Source organism: Ovis aries, chromosome 5 (genome assembly GCF_016772045.2).
Source record: "Ovis aries strain OAR_USU_Benz2616 breed Rambouillet chromosome 5, ARS-UI_Ramb_v3.0, whole genome shotgun sequence".
Classification (NCBI taxonomy): domain Eukaryota; kingdom Metazoa; phylum Chordata; class Mammalia; order Artiodactyla; family Bovidae; genus Ovis; species Ovis aries.
Genome location: NC_056058.1, coordinates 8,555,242 through 8,575,894, shown reverse-complemented (window position 1 = coordinate 8,575,894; position 20,653 = coordinate 8,555,242). Strand labels below are relative to the sequence as shown.

At 38.6% G+C, this 20,653-nt stretch overlaps 1 protein-coding gene, 1 long non-coding RNA gene and 1 pseudogene across 2 annotated transcripts in view; all 3 read right to left on the bottom strand.

The window, feature by feature from the left end:
• Window positions 1–20,653, bottom strand: part of LOC132659866 (uncharacterized) — a 995,695-nt gene that overhangs the window by 498,344 nt on the left and 476,698 nt on the right. The gene's annotated exons all lie outside the window — the stretch shown is intronic.
• Window positions 3,291–4,228, bottom strand: LOC114114777 (olfactory receptor 7A5-like; annotated as a pseudogene).
• Window positions 10,220–11,023, bottom strand: LOC101109878 (olfactory receptor-like protein OLF4). Its single transcript, XM_042249782.1, has one exon. The coding sequence runs from the start codon at window positions 11,021–11,023 to the stop codon at window positions 10,220–10,222; it is 804 nt and encodes a 267-aa protein (XP_042105716.1).

The following is a 20,653-nucleotide window of genomic DNA, read 5'->3' as shown; positions in this document are numbered from 1 at the left end:
CCAACAACTAGAAGTAATTAATAGTATACCAGGTAATACAGAAGAATGCATAGGTTAACTGAAATATAGAATAATGGAAATGACTCTGTTAGAAAAGAAAAAAAATTAAAAATGAGAATATTTTGAGGGATGTTTGACGACATTAAGAACACCAATACTGGTATAACTGGAGTGTCCAGGAAGGAAAAGACAGAAGGAGAAATAGTCAAAAGGTATTTGAAAAAATTATGCCTGAAAACCTTCTCAAAGATGAATAAAAAACCAGAATCAGGTACCAGAAGATAAAAGTGTCCCCCCAAAATGACAGCAACAAGAACCACACCAAGATCCATCCATGAAAACTGCAATATTAAAGATATGGGTTTCTAAAGGAAGCAAAAGAAAAGAAGCATTATATTAAAAAGGTACCCTATAAGTCTATCAAATGATTTCCTTTTTTTTTTTCTTTTTATTTGTAGAAACATTACGTGTCAGATGGGAGAAATCTGATATATTTAAAGTGATGAGTGGGGAAAACCTGCAAACTAGGGCATACTACCCAGCGAGACTATCATTTAGAATTGAAGGAGAGATAAGGACCTTTTCAGACAAGCAAGGACTGTAACAATTTATTAATTCTAAGCCTCAGTTCAGTTCAGTTCAGTTCAGTCACTCAGTCGTGTCCAACTCTTTGCGACCCCATGAATCGCAGCACGCCAGGCCTCACTGTCCATCACATCTCCCCAAGTTCACTCAGACTCACGTCCATCGAGTCCATGATGCCATCCAGCCATCTCATCCTCTGTCGTCCCTTCTCCTCCTGCCCCAATCCCTCCCAGCATCAGAGTCTTTTCCAATGAGTCAACTCTTGGCATGAGGTGGCCAAAGTACTGGAGCTTCAGCTTTAGCATCAGTCCTTCCAAAGAAATCCCAGGGTAGATCTCCTTCAGAATGGACTGGTTGGATCTCCTTGCAGTCCAAGGGACCCTCGAGAGTCTTCTCCAACACCACAGATCAAAAGCATCAATTCTTCAGTGCTCAGCCTTCTTCACAGTCCAACTCTCACATCCATATATGACAACAGGGAAAACCATAGCCTTGACTAGACAGACCTTAGTCGGCAAAGTAATGGCTCTGCTTTTGAATATACTATTCAGGTTGGTCATAACTTTTCTTCCAAGGAGTAAGCGTCTTTTAATTTCATGGCTGCAGTCACCATCTGCAGTGATTTCGGAGCCCCCAAAAATAAAGTCTGACACTGTTTCTACTGTTTCCTCATCCATTTCCCATGAAGTGATGGGACCAGATGCCATGATCTTCATTTTCTGAATGTTGAGCTTTAAGCCAACTTTTTCACTCTCCTCTTTCACTTTCATCAAGAGGCTTTTAGTTCCTCTTCACTTTCTGCCTTAAAGGTGGTGTCATCTGCATATCTGAGGTTATTGATATTTCTCCCAGCAATCTTGATTCCAGCTTGTGTTTCTTTCAGCCCAGCGTTTCTCATGATGTACTCTGCATAGAAGTTAAATAAGCAGGGTGACAATATACAGCCTTGACGTACTCCTTCTCCTATTTGGTACCAGTCTGTTGTTCCATGTCCAGTTCTAACTGTTGCTTCCTGACCTGCATACAGATTTCTCAAGAGGCAGGTTAGGTGGTCTGGTATTCCCATCTCTTTCAGATTTTTCCACAGTTTATTGTGATCCACACAGTCAAAGGCTTTGGCATAGTTAATAAAGCAGAAATAGATGTTTTTTCTGGACTCTCTTGCTTTTTCCATGATCCAGCGGATGTTGGCAATTTGGTCTCTGGTGCCTCTGCTTTTTCTAAAACCAGCTTGAACATCAGGAAATTCACCAATCATGTATTGCTGAAGCCTGGCTTGGAGAATTGTGAGCATTACTTTACTAGCATGTGAGGTGAGTGCAATTGTGCAGTAGTTTTAGCATCCTTTGGCATTGCCTTTCTTTGGAATTGGAATGAAAACTGACCTTTTCCAGTCTTCTGTCCACTGCTGAGTTTTCCAAATTTGCTGGCATATTGAATGCAACACTTTCAAAGCATCATCTTTCAGGACTTGAAACAGCTCAACTGGAATTCCATCACCTCCACTAGCTTTGTTTCGTAGTGATGCTTTCTAAGGCCCACTTGACTTCACATTCCAAGTGTCTGTCTCTAGATTAGTGATCACATCATCATGATTATCTGGGTCGTGAAGATCTATTTTGTACAGTTCTTCTGTGTATTCTTGCCACCTTTTCTTAATCTCTTCTGCTTCTGTTAGGTCCAGACCATTTCTGTCCTTTATCGAGCCCATCTTTGTATGAAATGTTCTCGACAAGAAATGATGTAGAATCTTCTCTAAGGAAAGAAAAAGGTATAACAAGTGGGAAGTAACTATACAAAAGGCATAATCCCACTAATTAAGGCAAACTTGTAAAAAGACTGCAAATCAAATCACTTAAGCTAGAATGAAAATTTAATAGACAAAAAGAATTTCTAAAGTCAAGTATAGCTACAATAAGAATTAAAGGGATAAATAGTGAAGTGTTAAATATGACAAAAAAAAACACAAATGTAGCTCAGGAAGTGAAAATATAGTGAATATTTGAAAGTGCAGGAACTTAAAAGACAGCCTGTTTTAAAAAGAAAACACAGCTGTGAGCCATCATATAAAACCCATTGTTTAACATACATTAAAAAAAAACTACACTAGATACACAAAAACTAGAGAGAAAGAAACACAAGCATTATTACTTTGCTGTCCTGTCACTCAGTCGTGTCTGACTTGTTGCTACCCCATGGACTGCAGCACACTAGGCTTCCCTGTCCTTTAACATCTCCCAGAGCTTGCTCAAACCATACCACTAAATAAAACATCAAATCTAAAGAAACACAAAGAAGGAAAAAAATAAGAACTACAAACAAGAAACAAAGAACACACTGGCAATACGCATACCTATGGATAATCTCTATCAGTGTCAGCAAACTAAATATTCTAATAAAAAAACATGATTCTTAACAAATTATTCATAAATCTATGATACCCCACCAAAGAAATGAAATTTCCAAACATATTTTTCTTCAAAGGTATGTAAATAGTGGAGTAGGAAAAATTAAAATTTCCTGTGTATAACACTGAGAATAAAGCTTAATAAAGAAAGTGCCAAAATTGTATAAATATGCTGAATCCAAAGAAGGAAAGAAAAATGGAAATTCCAGAAAATACATACAAGGAGCAAATTTTATTTCACAGTGATCAACGAATCACATTTCTGGTTCTGAGGCTTTCAGATATGCAATCCAGGGAATTATAATTGGTCTTTTATACTTGGTGTCAAATATAAACTCTTCAGAGCCCCCTTTATATCTAGATTTCTCAGACTGTAGATGAAGGGGTTCAGCAGGGGTGTGACCACAGTGTGCATCACCGAGGCAACTGTACTTGAATGTGAGGTGTGGGTAGCACCAGAGCTAAGGTAAACTCCTAAGGTTGTAAAATAAAATAGAAAGACAACCAAGAGGTAGGACACACAAGTGGAAAATGGTTTGTATTTTCCTTGAGCTGATGTGATTTTACATATGCAGGAAACTATTTTAGAGTAAGAGTAAAGGATACCAGCAAAAGGACCACCACCCATCAGGACAGCTGAAAAATGCACCATATGTTATTAAGAAAGTTGTCAGAACTGGCATGTTGTACCACCTGACTGAGTTCACAGAGAAAGTGGGGGATTTGCAGAACTGTACAGAAGGACAATCAAACAACATTAAGCTGTGTAGCAAGGAACACAAGGCAATCAACATACAGGATATCAGAACCAGCAGTCCACAGAGCCGGAGGCTCATGATGACCATATAGTGCAGGGGGTGGCAGATGGCCACATACTGATCATAGGCCATCACACTCAGGAGAATGTCGTCTAATCCTGCAAACAGCATACAAAAATACATCTGGGTGATGCAGCCTTCATAGGTGATACCTTTGATCTGTGTCTGGATGTTCCACAGCATCTTTGGGATGGTGGTGGAAATGAAACAGAGGTCTACAAAGGACAGGTTGGAGAGAAAGTCATGGGGGTGTGAATGTGGGAGTTTGAGCTGACAGTGAAGATGATGATTAGCTTCCCAAGCACAGTGACCAGGTATATGGAGAGGAAAAGCCCAAGTATGAGGGGCTGTAGTTGGCTTCCTTTGAAATTCCCAAATGAAGAAATTCTGAAATCTGTGTATTGTTACTTGGTTCCATGGGGTGTAGTCGACTACCAGGAAAAAGGAAATAATGACAATTTTCACTCCTACTGGTATAATTCACATACCTGAAATATTGTAATTTATATTTAGCCCTCAAGGAGTTGGTGTAATATTTTATTTAAGATAAGTTCTCTTTGAGCATATGTGTGTATGTTTAGCAGTTTCAGTCTTGTCCAACTTTGTGCGACCCCAAAGACCATAGCACACCAGCCTCCACTGTCCATGGGATTTCCCAAGAAAGAGTTCTGGAGTGGGTTGCCTTGCTGTCCTCCAGGGGTTCTTTCCAAACCTGGGATTGAACCCATGTCTCTTCAATGGCTGCTACATTGAAGGCAGATTTTAAATCGCTGAGTCAAGAAGCCCCTTTGAGGGTATATTTCATTTCATTTTTGATTAGGAATTTTTGTCCCATTCTCATCACAGTTGCTAAGAGGTCATATATTCTAGAGTTTTAATGTGATATTCCTTCATTCATTTGAGAAATATTTAGTGCTAATCATGATCCAAGCACATGGAGGAAAGAAATATAAAGTGCTGAAAAGTAAATTTCTCTCAATCCAAGGATAGTGAATGAAGATATTAAATAAAATATATGTCAGAAAGAAGAATATGTCATATGCTGTATCTCATACCTGACTCAAGCCCAAGCCCTCCATACCTCCTAACAAGATGGTTGTAATCAGTACACCCCAAAGAAAGGCATGAATTGTGATAACATCAGATCTAGCTCTTCCAGTAAAGCCATTGGGCACACGTCAACTGTATATGACTGTTCCCACAGAAAGACACCACTCTAAGACAGCAAGAGTTCACTGTGGAAAATAATTTCAGAAAACAGACAAAGGTAAGTAAAATGAAAATACAGAGGAATTTGTCCCAACTTAAATATCAAGATATCATGCCTAAAAAACATCTAATGAGAGAGAGAAAAAAAAAAAAAAAAACAGTTTACCAGATTTGGAATCAATGCATTAGTAAAGATATAAAACTCCATTTTCTCAAGCTAAAATGATTCAAGAAATCTTCCAAAAGAAGTTTTATTTCCAGTATTCACTCTGTGCATTTTGTTAATAAGTGGAAGACCATGAAATATTTAATTTTGTGTAAAAATGACTGTTGAATCAGTTATAATTTTAATAGGGAACTATAAAATAAAAGTTAGCTTGAACTGAACATTACATTAAATGAAATGAACAACTAGAAGTAATTAATAGTTATCCAGGTGATACAGAAGAATGCATAAGCTAAATGAGATATAGAATCATGGAAATGATTCAGTCAGAAAAGGAAAAAAAAATTAAAAATGAGAATAATTTGAGAGATGTTTGACTATCTTAAGAACACCAACAGTAGCACAATTGCAGTGTTCAGGAAGGAAAAGACAGATAAAAAGGTAGTCAAAACATATCTGATAAACTTATGTTTGAAAAGTTCCCAAACCTGAGTAAAAAAGCAAATTCAGGTATCAGAAAAAAAGAGTCCTCCCAAAATGACAGCAATAAAACCTGCACCAAGATACAGCAATTAAAACCACAAAGTTAAAGATATGGTTTTCTAAAGCCAGCAAAATAAAACAGTGTCATGTAAGATGGAAGCACATAAATCTATCAAATGATTCATTTTATTTATTTATTTATTTATTTTTTGCAGAAACTTTGTATGATATAATGGGGAGGCATTATATATTTCTTTTTTTCTTTTTTTATTTATTTTTTTTAGTTTTTTATTTTTTAAATTTTAATAACTTTAATTCTTACATGCGTTCCCAAACATGAACCCCCCTCCCACCTCCCTCTCCATAACATCTCTCTGGATCATCCCCATGCACCAGCCCCAAGCATGCTGCATCCTGCGTCAGACATAGACTGGCGATTCAATTCTTACATGATAATATACATGTTAGAATGTCATTCTCCCAAATCATCCCACCCTCTCCCTCTCCCTCTGAGTCCAAAAGTCCGTTATACACATCTGTGTCTCTTTCCCTGTCTTGCATACAGGGTCGTCATTGCCATCTTCCTAAATTCCATATATATGTGTTAGTATACTGTATTGGTGTTTTTCTTTCTGGCTTACTTCACTCTGTACAATCGGCTCCAGTTTCATCCATCTCATCAGAACTGATTCAAATGAATTCTTTTTTACGGCTGAGTAATACTCCATTGTGTATATGTACCACAGCTTTCTTATCCATTCATCTGCTGATGGACATCTAGGTTGTTTCCATGTCCTGGCTATTATAAACAGTGCTGCGATGAACATTGGGGTACATGTGTCTCTTTCAATTCTGGTTTCCTCGGTGTGTATGCCCAGAAGTGGGATTGCTGGGTCATAAGGTAGTTCTATTTGCAATTTTTTAAGGAATCTCCACACTGTTCTCCATAGTGGCTGTACTAGTTTGCATTCCCACCAACAGTGTAGGAGGGTTCCCTTTTCTCCACACCCTCTCCAGCATTTATTGCTTGCAGATTTTTGGATCGCAGCCATTCTGACTGGTGTGAAGTGGTACCTCATTGTGGTTTTGATTTGCATTTCTCTAATAATGAGTGATGTAGAGCATCTTTTCATGTGTTTGTTAGCCATCCGTATGTCTTCTTTGGAGAAATGTCTATTTAGTTCTTTGGCCCATTTTTTGATTGGGTCATTTATTTTTCTGGAATTGAGCTGCAGAAGTTGCTTGCATATTTTTGAGATTAGTTGTTTGTCAGTTGCTTCATTTGCTATTATTTTCTCCCATTCTGCAGGCTGTCTTTTCACCTTGCTTATATTTTCCTTTGTTGTGCAGAAGCTTTATCCTCAATGGTGAAAAATTGAAAGCATTTCCCCTAAAGTCAGGAACAAGACAAGGGTGTCCACTTTCACCGCTACTATTCAACATAGTTCTGGAAGTTTTGGCCATAGCAATCAGAGCAGAAAAAGAAATAAAAGGAATCCAAATTGGAAAAGAAGAAGTAAAACTCTCACTGTTTGCAGATGACATGATCCTCTACATGGAAAACCCTAAAGACTCCACCAGAAAATTACTAGAGCTAATCAATGAATATAGTAAAGTTGCAGGATATAAAATCAACACACAGAAATCCCTTGCATTCCTATACACGAATAACGAGAAAGTAGAAAAAGAAATTAAGGAAACAATTCCATTCACCATTGCAACGAAAAGAATAAAATACTTAGGAATATATCTACCTAAAGAAACTAAAGACCTATATATAGAAAACTATAAAACACTGATGAAAGAAATCAAAGAGGACACTAATAGATGGAGAAATATACCATGTTCATGGATTGGAAGAATCAATATAGTGAAAATGAGTATACTACCCAAAGCAATTTACAAATTCAATGCAATCCCTATCAAGCTACCAGCCACATTTTCCACAGAACTAGAACAAATAATTTCAAGATTTGTATGGAAATACAAAAAACCTCGAATAGCCAAAGCAATCTTGAGAAAGAAGAATGGAACTGGAGGAATCAACTTGCCTGACTTCAGGCTCTACTACAAAGCCACAGTCATCAAGACAGTATGGTACTGGCACAAAGACAGACATATAGATCAATGGAACAAAATAGAAAGCCCAGAGATAAATCCACACACATATGGACACCTTATCTTTGACAAAGGAGGCAAGAATATACAATGGAGTAAAGACAATCTCTTTCACAAGCGGTGCTGGGAAAACTGGTCAACCACTTGTAAAAGAATGAAACTAGATCACTTTCTAACACTGCACACAAAAATAAACTCAAAATGGATTAAAGATCTAAATGTAAGATCAGAAACTATAAAACTCCTAGAGGAGAACATAGGCAAAACACTCTCAGACATAAATCACAGCAGGATCCTCTATGATCCACCTCCCAGAATTCTGGAAATAAAAGCAAAAATAAACAAATGGGATTTTTTCTTTTTTTAATATAAATTTATTTATTTTAATTGGAGGCTAATTACTTTACAGTAGTGTATTAGTTTTGCCATACATCAACATGAATCCACCATGGGTGTACACGTGTTCCCCATCCTGAACCCCCCTCTCACATCCCTCCCCGTACCATCCCTCTGGGTCATCCCAGTGCACCAGCCCCGAGCATCCTGTATCATGCATCAAACCTGGACTGGCGATTTGTTTCACATATGATATTACATATGTTTCAACGCCATTCTCCCAAATCATACCACCCTCACCCTCACCCACAGAGTCCAAAAGACCCTTCTATACATCTGTGTCTCTTTTGCTGTTGAGAGGGAAAAACGTGCAAACTAGGGCATTCTACTCAGAAAGATTAACATTCAGAATTGAAGGAGAGATAAGGAATTTTTCAGCCAATCAAAGACTAACAGAATTTATCAATTCTAAACATACTCTACATGGAATATTATAGAACCTTCACAAAGAAGGAAGAAAAAAGACATAACAAGTGTGAAGAAACTATAAGAAAGAGAAAATCGTTCTAGTAAAGGCAAACGTGTAGAAAGGCTGAGGATCAAATCACTTAAGCTAGTACGAAAACTTAATAGACAAAATAATTCTAAAATCAAGTATAGCTACAATAAGAATTAAAGGGGTAAATAGGGAGGTTTCAAATGTGACTTCAAAGGCACAAAATGTGGGGCAGGGAGTGAAAATGTAGTGCTATTAATATGTGTATGAACTTAAAAGACAACTTGTTTTTAAAAGTAGACATCATTGTATGTCATCATATGAAGACCCTTTGTTTATCATACATCAAAAATCTATATAAGATAAAATCTAGAGAGAAAGGAACACAAGCATATCACTAAATAAATCATCAAATCATAAGAAACACAATAAAGAAAAAGAATGACACTACAGAAAACAAATTAACAAATTGGAAATAAGTAATACTTACCAAAAAACTTCAACTGCCAGTAAGTTAAACGATCTCCTAAAGAGCTAACTTAGGACTAAATATTAAAACAAGTAAGATAATAGCATCTGGCCCCATTACTGCATGGTAAATAGAAGGGGGAAAGGTGGAAACAGTGATAGATTTCTTCTTCTTGGGCTCCAAAATCACTGTGGATGGTGACTGCAGCCATGGAATCAGAAGATGATAGCTTCTTGGCAGGAAACAGATGGCAAACCTAGACAGTGTGTTGAAAAGCAGAAACATTATTACTCTGCCAACAAATGTCCTTATAGTCAAAGCTATGGTTTTCCCAGTGGTCACATACAGTTGTGAGAGCTGAACCATAAAGAAGGCAGAATGTGGAATAATTGATGCCTTTGAACAATGCTGCTTGAGAAGACTCCTGATAGTCCCTTGGACAGGAAGGAGATCAAACCAGTCTGTCTTAAGTAAGATTAACCCTGACTATTCACTGAACGGCCTGATGCTGAAGGTTGAGTTCCAGTATTTTGGTCACCTGATACAAACAGGTGACTCATTTGAAGAGTCTCTGCTGCTGGGGAAGATCAAGGACAGAAGGAGAAGAGCACATGAGAGGATGACATGGCTGGACGGCATCACCAATGCAATGAACATGAACTTCGGCAAGCTCTGGGAATTGGTGAGGGACAGGCAGGCTTGCCATGCTGCAATCCGTGGGGTCAGTCACAAAGAGGTGGGAACAACTGGGTCACTGGACAACAACAGACTAAATGTTCTAATGAAAAGACATTACTCCTATTAAGTTCTTCATAATTCTATGATATTCCATCAGAGAAATGAAATTTCTAAATATTTTTGATTCAAAGGTTGGAAAATTCTGGGTAGGAAAAAATAAAAGATGTCTATATATAAGACTGAGAATAAAGCTTAAAAAGAGAGATTCCTAAAATTCTATAAAGATACTGAATTCAAAAAAGGAAAGAAAAATGGAAATCCCAGGAAACAAGTGCAAGGAGAAAATTTTATTTCACATTGAACAAAGAACAATTTCTGGTTTTGATACTTTGAGTTATGCAATCCAGAGTACTAGTATAATTGGTCTTTTACACTTGGAATCAAATACAATCTCTTAAGACCCTCTTTTATATCTCGGTTTCTCAGACTGTAGATGAAAGGATTCAGCATGGGTGTGACCAGTGTACATCACCGAGGCGACTGTACTTGAATGTGAGCTGTGGGAAGCAGCAGAGCTAAAGTAAACTCCCAAGGTTGTAAAATAAAATAGGAAGACAACTGAGAGGTGGGACACACAGGTGGAAAATGCTTTATACTTCCCCTGAGCCGATGTGATTTTACATATGCAAGAAACTATTTTAGAATATGAGTAAAGGATACCAGCAAAAGGACCAACACCGATCAGGACAGATGACAAATACATCACTATGTTATTAAGAAAGTTGTCAGAAGTAGCAAGTTTTACCACCTGACTGAGTTCACAGAAAAAGTGGGGGATTTGTACAACTGGGCAGAAGGACAATCGCAACACCATTAAACTGTGTAGCAAGGAATACAAGGCAATCTGCACCCAGGATATCAGAACCAGCAGTCCGCAGAGCCGGGGGCTCATGATGACCATGTAGTGCAGGGGGTGGCAGATGGCCACATACCGATCATAGGCCATCACTGTCAGGAGAATGTCATCTAATCCTGCAAAGAGAATGTAAAAATACATCTGGGTGATGCAGCCTTCATAGGTGATACCTTTCCTCTGTGTCTGGATGTTCCACAGCATCTTTGGGATGGTGGTGGAAGTGAAACAGATGTCTACAAAGGACAGGTTGGAGAGGAAGAAGTACATGGGGGTGTGGAGGTGGGGGTCTGAGCTGACGGCCAGGATGATGAGTAGGTTTCCAAACACAGTGATTAGGTACATGGAGAGGAAGAGCCCAAATATGAGAGGCTACAGTTCTTGTTCTTCTGAAAGTCCCAGAAGAAGAAATTCTGAAATTCGTGTATTATTCTCTGATTCCATGGGGTGGAGGTGACTACCAGGAAAAAGGAAAACAACATGACTAGTTTGCACACAAACTGGCATAGTTCACATAGCTGAAATACCGCAATTTCTATTTAGCCCTCAAGTAATTGATCTTAATACCTTATTTATTGAAAATTTCTCTTCCAACGTGTACTCCATTTCATTTCTGACAAAGATTTTTTGTCCATTCTCATCACATTGGCAAAGAGCTCATATATTCTAGAGTTCTAATGAGGTATTTCTTCATTTATTTGAGAAATACATATTTAGTGCTGACCAGTAGAAAGTGCTGAAAAATAAACCTCTCCCAATCCAAAGATGGTGATTGAGGATATTCAAATAAAACATGATAGAATATGTCAGAATGTCATCGATACTGTGAAGAAAACAACCAGGTATAAAGGAGAGAGTGGTAGGAGGTGTTATTTTGTCCTGAGTGTTCAGGGAAGAGCTTCAAACTAGGTGATGTTTGAAGATTCCTGAAGAGAGAGAGAAGAAGCCTTTGTGATGTCAGAAGTGTGTGCCTGGCAGAGGGAGCTGCCACTGCTAAGAACCTGACAAAGATGCTTGTTCCACATGTTCAAGTGCAAACAAGGAAGCCAGTGGGGCGAAGGAATAAGTAGGAGAGGGAGTGATTAGAGATGTTGTCAAGGATGCTGAGGAACAAGGTGGCCTTCCTGCTACAGCTGAACCTTCAGCACATAGAGAATCCCTCCTTCCATGTGGTTTCTTGCACTTTATGAATTTAGTTTAAAACCATCCTGTGAATTATGTCAGTTTCCCTACTTAGTTCCATCTATTGACCAACTTCTGACCTCTGTACTATAAGTCATCTCAACATATGAGTACAGATGTCTCTGCTTTAAGAACTGGTCTCTCTTCACAAGGCACAGGCAAACACACACACACACACACACAAACACACACACACATGTTTCTGGCTTGTGTTACTATCATAAACTGGTCACCCAGATCCACCCTTGTTAGGCAATGAGTGTTTAACACAACGAGCTTGTCAGATCAAATTATTATTCTCCAAAAGAATGTATAACTTTTACTCAGAAGTTCCAAGATTTTTTAAAATTTATGTGTTTTTTAATTGAAGGATAATAGCTTTACAGAATTGTGTTGTTTTCTGTCAAACCTCAACATGAATCAGCCATAGGCATACATATATCCCCGCCCTTCTGAACCTCCCTCCTGTCTCCTTACGCATCCCATCCCCAAATTCCAGTTTATAAAATTCCTATAGAACAATAAATTTGGGGATCAACGTTGGTAAGGCCAATTTCTTCTTGGCATTTTGAGAAGAATGAAAAGCATGAGAGAGAAGGGAAAAAGAGAAATGAAATGGACATAGGCAAATTGAGAGAAAATATGCAATAAACTCAAGTGACCCCTGAGACAATGCATCAACAAAAAGTTTCTTTGCTTCACCAGTATTCCAATTCCAGTGGCATCTCCTTGATGTCCAAGAAATAATAATAAAGAAAAATATATTTTTCCAAGGACATAAACAAGGATATATAAATGACATGATATATCTTACAGTTTAAATATCCCAAGGGAATAAGTAAATGGATCATAAACTATCAATTCAAAATCAGAAATAAATGAAATACAACAAAAGTTGGATATATTTTATATGAAGAAGCAGAATACTGCTTTTTCTAGTGGAGTTTTCCTATTTGCTTACTTCAGTTCATAAATAAGATTATTAGACTTATTGTCTACTTTTACTGAAAGCCTTTTTGCCTCCCATTCCTTCTCATGGGGCTTCCTTGGTGGCTCATTAATAAAAAAATCTGCCTGCAATCCAGGAGGCCAAGGTTCAATCCCTTGGCCAGGAAGATTCCCTGGAGAAGGAAATTGCAACCCACTCCAGTCTTCTGGCCTGGGAAATTCCATGGACAGAGGAGCCAGGTGGGCTACAGTCCATGGGGTTGGAAAAGGATCAGACACAACTTAGCAACTAAACCACCATCACCATTTCTTCTAACTGAACTTTCTCTATTACCATTTGTCAACATTGACGAGTGAAGGGTTCACTTTATTTTTAGACCTAAATAGATACACTAATATTAGGAAAGCCAGAAAATAACCACAGTGACCTCTGGCCTCTGGACTATGCTAGATTGGTCCTCAGGGGACCTCAGGTACATGCTCCTGGCTTCTGTCCTCTCTGGCCCTCTCCTGAAACGTGTGCGGAGCTCTCACCTGCCTGCAAATTGAGAGAAAAGGCTTTCCCTGTAGAGGTCCAAATTCCTTTCTAAATGATTAATGATGCAGACCGAATTTTTGTACTTAACAAGACAACAGGAAGGGATAAAATCAAGCATTGGCTCCCAGACAGATTCAGGAATCTAAATTAAGGACTAGGTCCTCACCAACCAAAATGGTACAGGCTGAGGGGCTGCAGCAAAGGAGATATTTCCAGCTTCTTGGGTCAGCTCACAGGGCTTCTCCTGCGGTCAGTGATAAAGAATCCAACTGCAGTGCAGGAGTCACAGGAGATGGGGGCTTGATCCCTGTGTCAGAAAAATCCCCTGGAGGACTGCATGGCAACGCACTCCAGTGTTCTTGCCTGGAGAATCCCATGGACAGAGTTGCCTACAGGGCTACATTCCGTGGGTTCTCAAAGAGTTGGACTGAATTGACTTAGCAAGCATAGACACATGTCAGCTAATTGGGCATATTTTCCTTTTGTTACTCCAGCCTCCAATACATGATTTCCCTTGGGGACACTGGGCTGGGCACAATGCAATTATTTTTCTGTTGATTCTCTGTTACTAGGTGATTGCATTATAAGTTGGGTGATTCAGTTTTTATCATTCCTTCCCCTGTGGTTATCCTGCTTTCAAAGAACTAAGTCTCCCAGAACATCATCACACCCCTGAGATCTAATTCTTTTTTAACTATAACACTGAGGATTTGTCTTGATGAGGTCCCTTGGGTCTCCAAAGCTTTGATTTGTGGTAGATTAAAAAAAAAAAACTACCAAAATCTTTATTTTTTAATTTTTTTATTAAATTTTTATTTTTACTTTTTTTTACTTTACAATACTGTATTGGTTTTGCCATACATGGACATGAATCCACCACGGGTGTACATGAGTTCCCAAACATGAACCCCCCTCCCACCTCCCACCCCATGTCATCTCTCTGGATCAGCCCCGTGCACCAGCCCCAAGCATCCTGTATCCTGCATCAAACATAGACTGGCAATTTGTTTCTTACATGATAGTATACATGTTTCAATGCCATTCTCCAAAATCATCCCATTCTCTCCCTCTCCCTCAGAGTCCAAAAGTCCCCTCTATACATCTGTGTCTCTTTTGCTGTCTCGCACACAGGGTTATCATTACCATCTTTCTAAATCCCATATATATGTGTTAGTATACCATATTGGTGTTTTTCTTTCTGGCTTACTTCACTCTGTATAATCGGCTCCAGTTTCATCCATCTCATTAGAACTGATTCAAATGTATTCTTTTTAATGGCTGAGTAATACTCCATTGTGTATATGTACCACAGCTTTCTTATCCATTCATCTGCTGATGGAATCTAGGTTAGTTCCATGTTCTGGCTATTATAAACAGTGCTGCAATGAACATTGGGGTACATGTGTCTCTTTCATTTCTGGTTTCCTCAGTGTGTATGCCCAGCAGAGGGATTGCTGGGTCATATGGCAGTTCTATTTGTGATTTTTTAAGGAGTCTCCACACTGTTCTCCATAGTGGCTATACTAGTCTGCATTCCCACCAACAGTGTAAAAGGATTCCCTTTTCTCCACACCCTCTCCAGCATTTATTGCTTGCAGATTTTTGGATTGCAGCCATTCTGACTGGTGTGAAGAGGTACCTCATTGTGGCCTTGATTTGCGTTTATCTAATAATGAGTGATGTTGAGCATCTTTTCATGTGTTTGTTAGCCATCCATATGTCTTCTTTGGAGAAAGGTCTATTTAGTTCTTTGGCCCATTTTTTGATTGGGTCATTTATTTTTCTGGAATTAAGCTGCCAATGTTGCTTGTATATTTTTAAGATTAGTTGTTTGTCAGTTGCTTCATTTTCTATTATTTTCTCCCATTCCAAAGGCTGTCTTTTCACCTTGCTTATAGTTTCCTTTGTTGTGCAGAAGCTTTTCATTTTAATTAGATCCCATTTGTTTATTTTTGCTTTTATTTCCAGAATTCTGGAAGGTGGATCATAGAGGATCCTGCTGTGATTTATGTTGGAGAGTGTTTTGCCTCTGTTCTCCTCTAGGAGTTTTTATTTCCCTCTTCAGAACTGTGGATAACACTGCTCCTTCAATATAAAAGTGTGGGTATTATACTGCCTGGATTCATGCTAGTTTTTCCAAGCCAATCACAAGTTTCTCAGTTATATCAGAAGTCAACAGCTGCCCTTTAGTCTCTCATTATAAAATGTTTATAACTATAAGAAAAAGATTTATATGTTGATATGATAAATGAAAATCGCTCAGTCGTGTCTGACTCTTTGCCCCCCATGGACTAAACAATCCATGAAATTCTGCAGGCAAGAATCCTGGAGTGGGTAGCCATTCCCTTTTCCAGGGGATCTTCCCAACCCAGGGATCAAACACAGGTGTCCCGCATTGCAGCCACAAGGGAAGCCCAGGAATACTGCAGTGGATAGCCTATCCCTTATTCAATGGATCTTCCTAACACAGGAACTGAACCAGGGTCTCTTGTTTTGCAGGCGGATTCATTACTAACTGAGTTCTCAGAGAAGCCTGATATGATATATGATGTATGACCATAAACCAGGCTTCCCAGGTAGCTCAGTGGTAAAGAATATGCCTGCCAATGCAGGAGATGTGAGAGACACAGGTTTGATCCCTGGGTCGGGAAGATTCCCTGGAGGAGGAAATAGCAACCGACTCCAGTATTCCTCCCTAGAGTATCCCATGGATGGAAGAGCATGGCAGGCTACAGTTCATGGGGTCGCAAGTAGCTGGAAACAACTGAGTGACTAACAATGACCATTAAACTCTCTTAGCACCTTACAGTGATTCTCAGATGCAATTTTTTAAATAGTGCGTTTTTTGAGGTAGCACTTTTATGAACTCCATTCTCTGTTGTCAGACTGGAACTCAGAAGGATTTAATGTTCTACTTAAAAGTACAAACCATTAGAGCATTTAAACCTTTTGGAATCTTGTTTTTATAATCTCATTTATTTCTTTTTCTTTTTTAATATAAATTTATTTATTTTAATTGAAGGTTAATTACTTTACAATATTGTATTGGTTAAATGCTCTAATGGAACTTTGAAAGTCATCTGGAAACAAACACAAAGAAATACATTAAACTATTAAACTATGACTCGTTATGTTTTGAGAATTGTTGGATTTTTGTTGAAATAGCAAAAACACTTGAAGGAAAGGGTCCTAATAAACTTCCTCAGTAGGTGTAGTATGAACTGATGAAAGTAGGGGCATTGAGAAGGGAAAGGAGCAGATATATGGCAGATGCTTTCAGTTAGAAAATAGCTGTGACATAGTTTATCCACTTCAAAGGTACTCAAAACTGTATGAATGGTACTGTATATTTGATGTCAATATTTAATAATGAACATTTGTCATTTTTATCAGACTTTTTGATAATAAATCTATTACAAATAAAATTGAAATAAAGAAAAAAAGTACAAACCAAGTAAGACTGGAGTCTGGATTGAGGTCTCTTAGTTCTGGAACTCTGTCCCAGTGATTCTCAACCAGTGATTTTGACACTGGAGATACTTGGCAATAGCTGAAGGGATGCTACTAATCTCCTATAAACCACTGAACAGCACCCATTACAAATAATTTTCCTGCCCAAGGCAGCGTAAGAATGTGAGAAATCCTATTCCAGACAAGAATATCTATAAATTCACTGTTCATACAGTTTGTTCACACAAATCACCAAGGTCTGTGGTTCAAATGCAGATTTGGATTCCTCAGGTCTCTAGTGGTCCAGAGACTGTGTTTCTGATCATTTGAGCCAGAATATCAGATTCCAGTTCAAATTCTTTACACTCTGAAAAGAAGGGAACTTCTTTAACACTACCATTGGTGGTACTTTGATACTTGCCACTGCAAGTAATCTTTTCAGAGCCCTGTGTATGTCTTCATACCTTAGTCTATAGATGAAGGGCCTCAGGATAGGGGTGATCACAGTGTACATCACCGAGGTGATTGCACTTGACTCTAAGCAGAAAGGCATGAGTAGCCAAAGGGCTGAGGTACACTCAAAGCCCATCCCGTAAAACAAGGATACAAGTGAGAGGTGAGATGCACAGGTGGAAAGCACTTGGTACTTCCCCCAAGCTGATGGTATTCCAGATAGAGAGGAAACTATCTTACAGTAAAGGATCCCAGGGAAGACATTTGTTGTTCAGTCACTCAGTTGTATCTGACTCTTTGTGACCCCATGGACTGCAGCACGCCAGGCTTCCCTGTCCCTCGCCATATCCTGGAGCTTGCTCAAACTCATCTCCATTGAGTTGGTGATGCCATCCAACCATCTCATCCTCTGTTGTCCCCTTCTCCTCCTGCCTTCAATCTTTCCCAGCATTAGGGTCTTTTTAAATAAGTCAGCTGTTCACATCAGGTGGCCAAAATATTGGAGCTTGAATCCAGCATCAGTACTTCCTGTGAATATTCAGGATTGGTTTCATTTAGGATTGACTCGTTTAATCTCCTTGCAGTCCAAGGGACTCTCAAGAGTCTTCTCCAGCACCACAGTTCAGAAGTATCAGTTCTTCGGTACACAGATTTCTTGATGTTCCAACTCTCACATCCATACATGACTACTGGAAAAACCATAGCTTTGACTAGATGGACTTTCTTCAGCAAAGTCCCTGCTTTGTAATACACTGTCGAGGTTTGTCAAAGCTTTTCTTTCTTTTTTTTTTTTTTTCTTTTTTTTTTTTTACTTTTTTTTTTAATTTTAGTTTTTTATTTTTTAAATTTTAAAATCTTTAATTCTTACATGCATTCCCAAACATGAACCCCCCTCCCACCTCCCTCCCCACAACATCTTTCTGGGTCATGAGAAAGTGTCTTTTAATTTCGTGACTGCAGTCACCATCTGCAGTGATTTTGGAGCCTAAGAAAATAAAGTCTCTCACTGTTTCTTGTTTCCCCATCTCTTTCCCTTGAAGTGATGGGACCAGATGCCATGATCTTAGTTTTTTGAATGTTGCGTTTTAAGAATGTTTTTTCACTCTCCTCTTTCACTTTCATCAAGAGGCTCTTTAGTTCCTCTTCACTTTCTGCCATCTGAGGTTACTGCTATTTCTCCTGGCAATCTTGATTCCAGCTTGTACTTCATCCAACCCAGCATTTCTCATGATGTACTCTGCATATAAGTTAAATAAGCCAAGTGACAATATACAGCTTTGACATACTCCTTTCCCAATTTGGAACCAGTCCATTACCAACCTGGAATATAACAGTTTCAAATTACATCATCGTGTCATTAAGAAAGGTGTCACAATTGACTAGTTGGACCTCTTATTTGCTTTTACAGGAAAAGTACAGAATTCCAAGAAGGTACAGAAGGACCCTTGCAACACTGTTAATCTTTGTAACAAAGAAGGTAGGGCACTTTATGAACCAAACACCAGAACCAGCAATCCACAAAGTGTGTGGGGCAGGGGGGTGTTCATGGCAACAGGATAGCGCAGAGTTTGACAGATGGCCATGAAGTGGTCATAGGTCTTTGTGGTCAGCACAATGCTGCTCAAATCTACAAAGAGTAGGTAAAAGTATATTCACAGGTTACGGCTTTGCCTTCTCTGGGATAGTGGTGAAAGGAACAGATTGGCAAAGAAGAATTACATGGGTGTGTGGAAGTGGGAGTCAGAGATGGTGACCAGGATAATTAGCAGGTTTCTAAGCACCATGATCTGGTACATGGTGAAAATATAAGGTGCTGCATTTCTGGTTTCTCTGATAATTGTAGAAGAAGAAAATTTGAAATTTGTGTATCATTTCCTGGTCTCATGTGGCCCTCATCAACTTGTTGATTTTTTTCTCTTTTATAATAGCCATTCTTACTGTGGAAAGTGTACCTCATTGTGATTTTGGCTTTCGCTCACTTTTTTTAAAATATCTTTAATATTCTTTCTTTTTAATAACTTTTATTGAAATGTAATTGATTTACAATGTCATATTAGTTCCAGGTGTACAGCAAAATTATATATATATATGTATACATATATATATATATATTATTTTTTAGATTCTTTTTCCAGTATAGATTATTACAAGATATTGAGTTTTTTCCCTGTATTTAATTCCCTAGGTCCTTGTTGATTGCCTATTTTATATAGATTATTAGTATATAAAAACGATATTCTTTCACTGACTTAAAAAAATTTATTTATTTATTTGTTTGTTTGTTTTGTTTCTCGCTGCACCGAGTCTTCCTTGCTTTGTGGGGGCTTTCTCTGGTTGTGGAGGTGGGGGCGCTACTCTTCGTTGTGGTACGAGGACTTCCCACTGTGGTGACTTGTCTTGCTGCAGAGCTCAGGCTCTAGAGTACAAGATCAGAAGTTGTGGTGCCCGGGATAGTGACTTTGTGGCATGTGGAATCTTTCCAGACCAGGCATCACCCACAGTTTCTATTCCCACCTTGGCAGGCAGATTCTTGCTTGCTGCACCACCAGGGAAGTCTTTTCATTCACTGACTTTTGACAGTTTAAATACGTGTGTGTTGGAGAAGGTCTTTTGCATTGAAACATTTATGTGTCCTATTATACCTCTGTAGATGTGTGCATTCGGTTCCTTCCCCAGACTTGGAAAATTCTCAGCTATTATTTCTATACCTAATCTCTCTGCTCCTTTCTCCCTCTCTTCTGCTTTGGAGACACTCAGTATCCTTCTTACCTGTTCTAGTAGAGTCAGAAGTTTCTCAGAGAATAACTTCATTAAAAAAAAAATTCTTAGTTCTGTCCTCACATCTACCTGAATCATTCTACCTTTGAACTCACTATCTCTCTACAGCATATGGTCTCCACTTCCAGCGCTTTGCAATTCATCCTTCATCTCATTTACTGAGTTCTTCAGCACCAGAATTTCTGTTTACTTATGTTCAAGAGCTTTCATTATTTTAGAAACTGTTCTTATGTTCATTATTTTTATTCCTTAGCTAAATGAAGTGTCTTTGGGGAGTTTTCTTGTAGCTTGTTGAGCTTCTTCATGACACTATTTTGAATTCTCCACTTGCTTAATCATACTCTTGCATGACATTAAATTAGTTCATGGAAAACTGTTGTTTTCTTTTTGTGATTCCATGTTACTGTGGTTTTTCATGGTGCTCAGTGGGTTGCTCCTCTGTCCATGCATTTGAGGAAGCAAACAGTGTTCTTATGTATGTAAAGCCTTGTATACTTTGATTCTAACAATTCAACAGATTGCTAACAGAGGTCCTTCTGCATTTTTCGATTAACTGACTTTGTGGCACAAGTTTTTGGTTTCTTTCTCATGAGCTGCTCCTGCCATATTTGAGGAACTACATTTTT

Excerpts from the sequence above, each read along its gene's own strand:
- LOC101109878 (XM_042249782.1), bottom strand. The coding sequence starts at position 11,023 with ATGTACCTAATCACTGTGTTTGGAAACCTACTCATCATCCTGGCCGTC.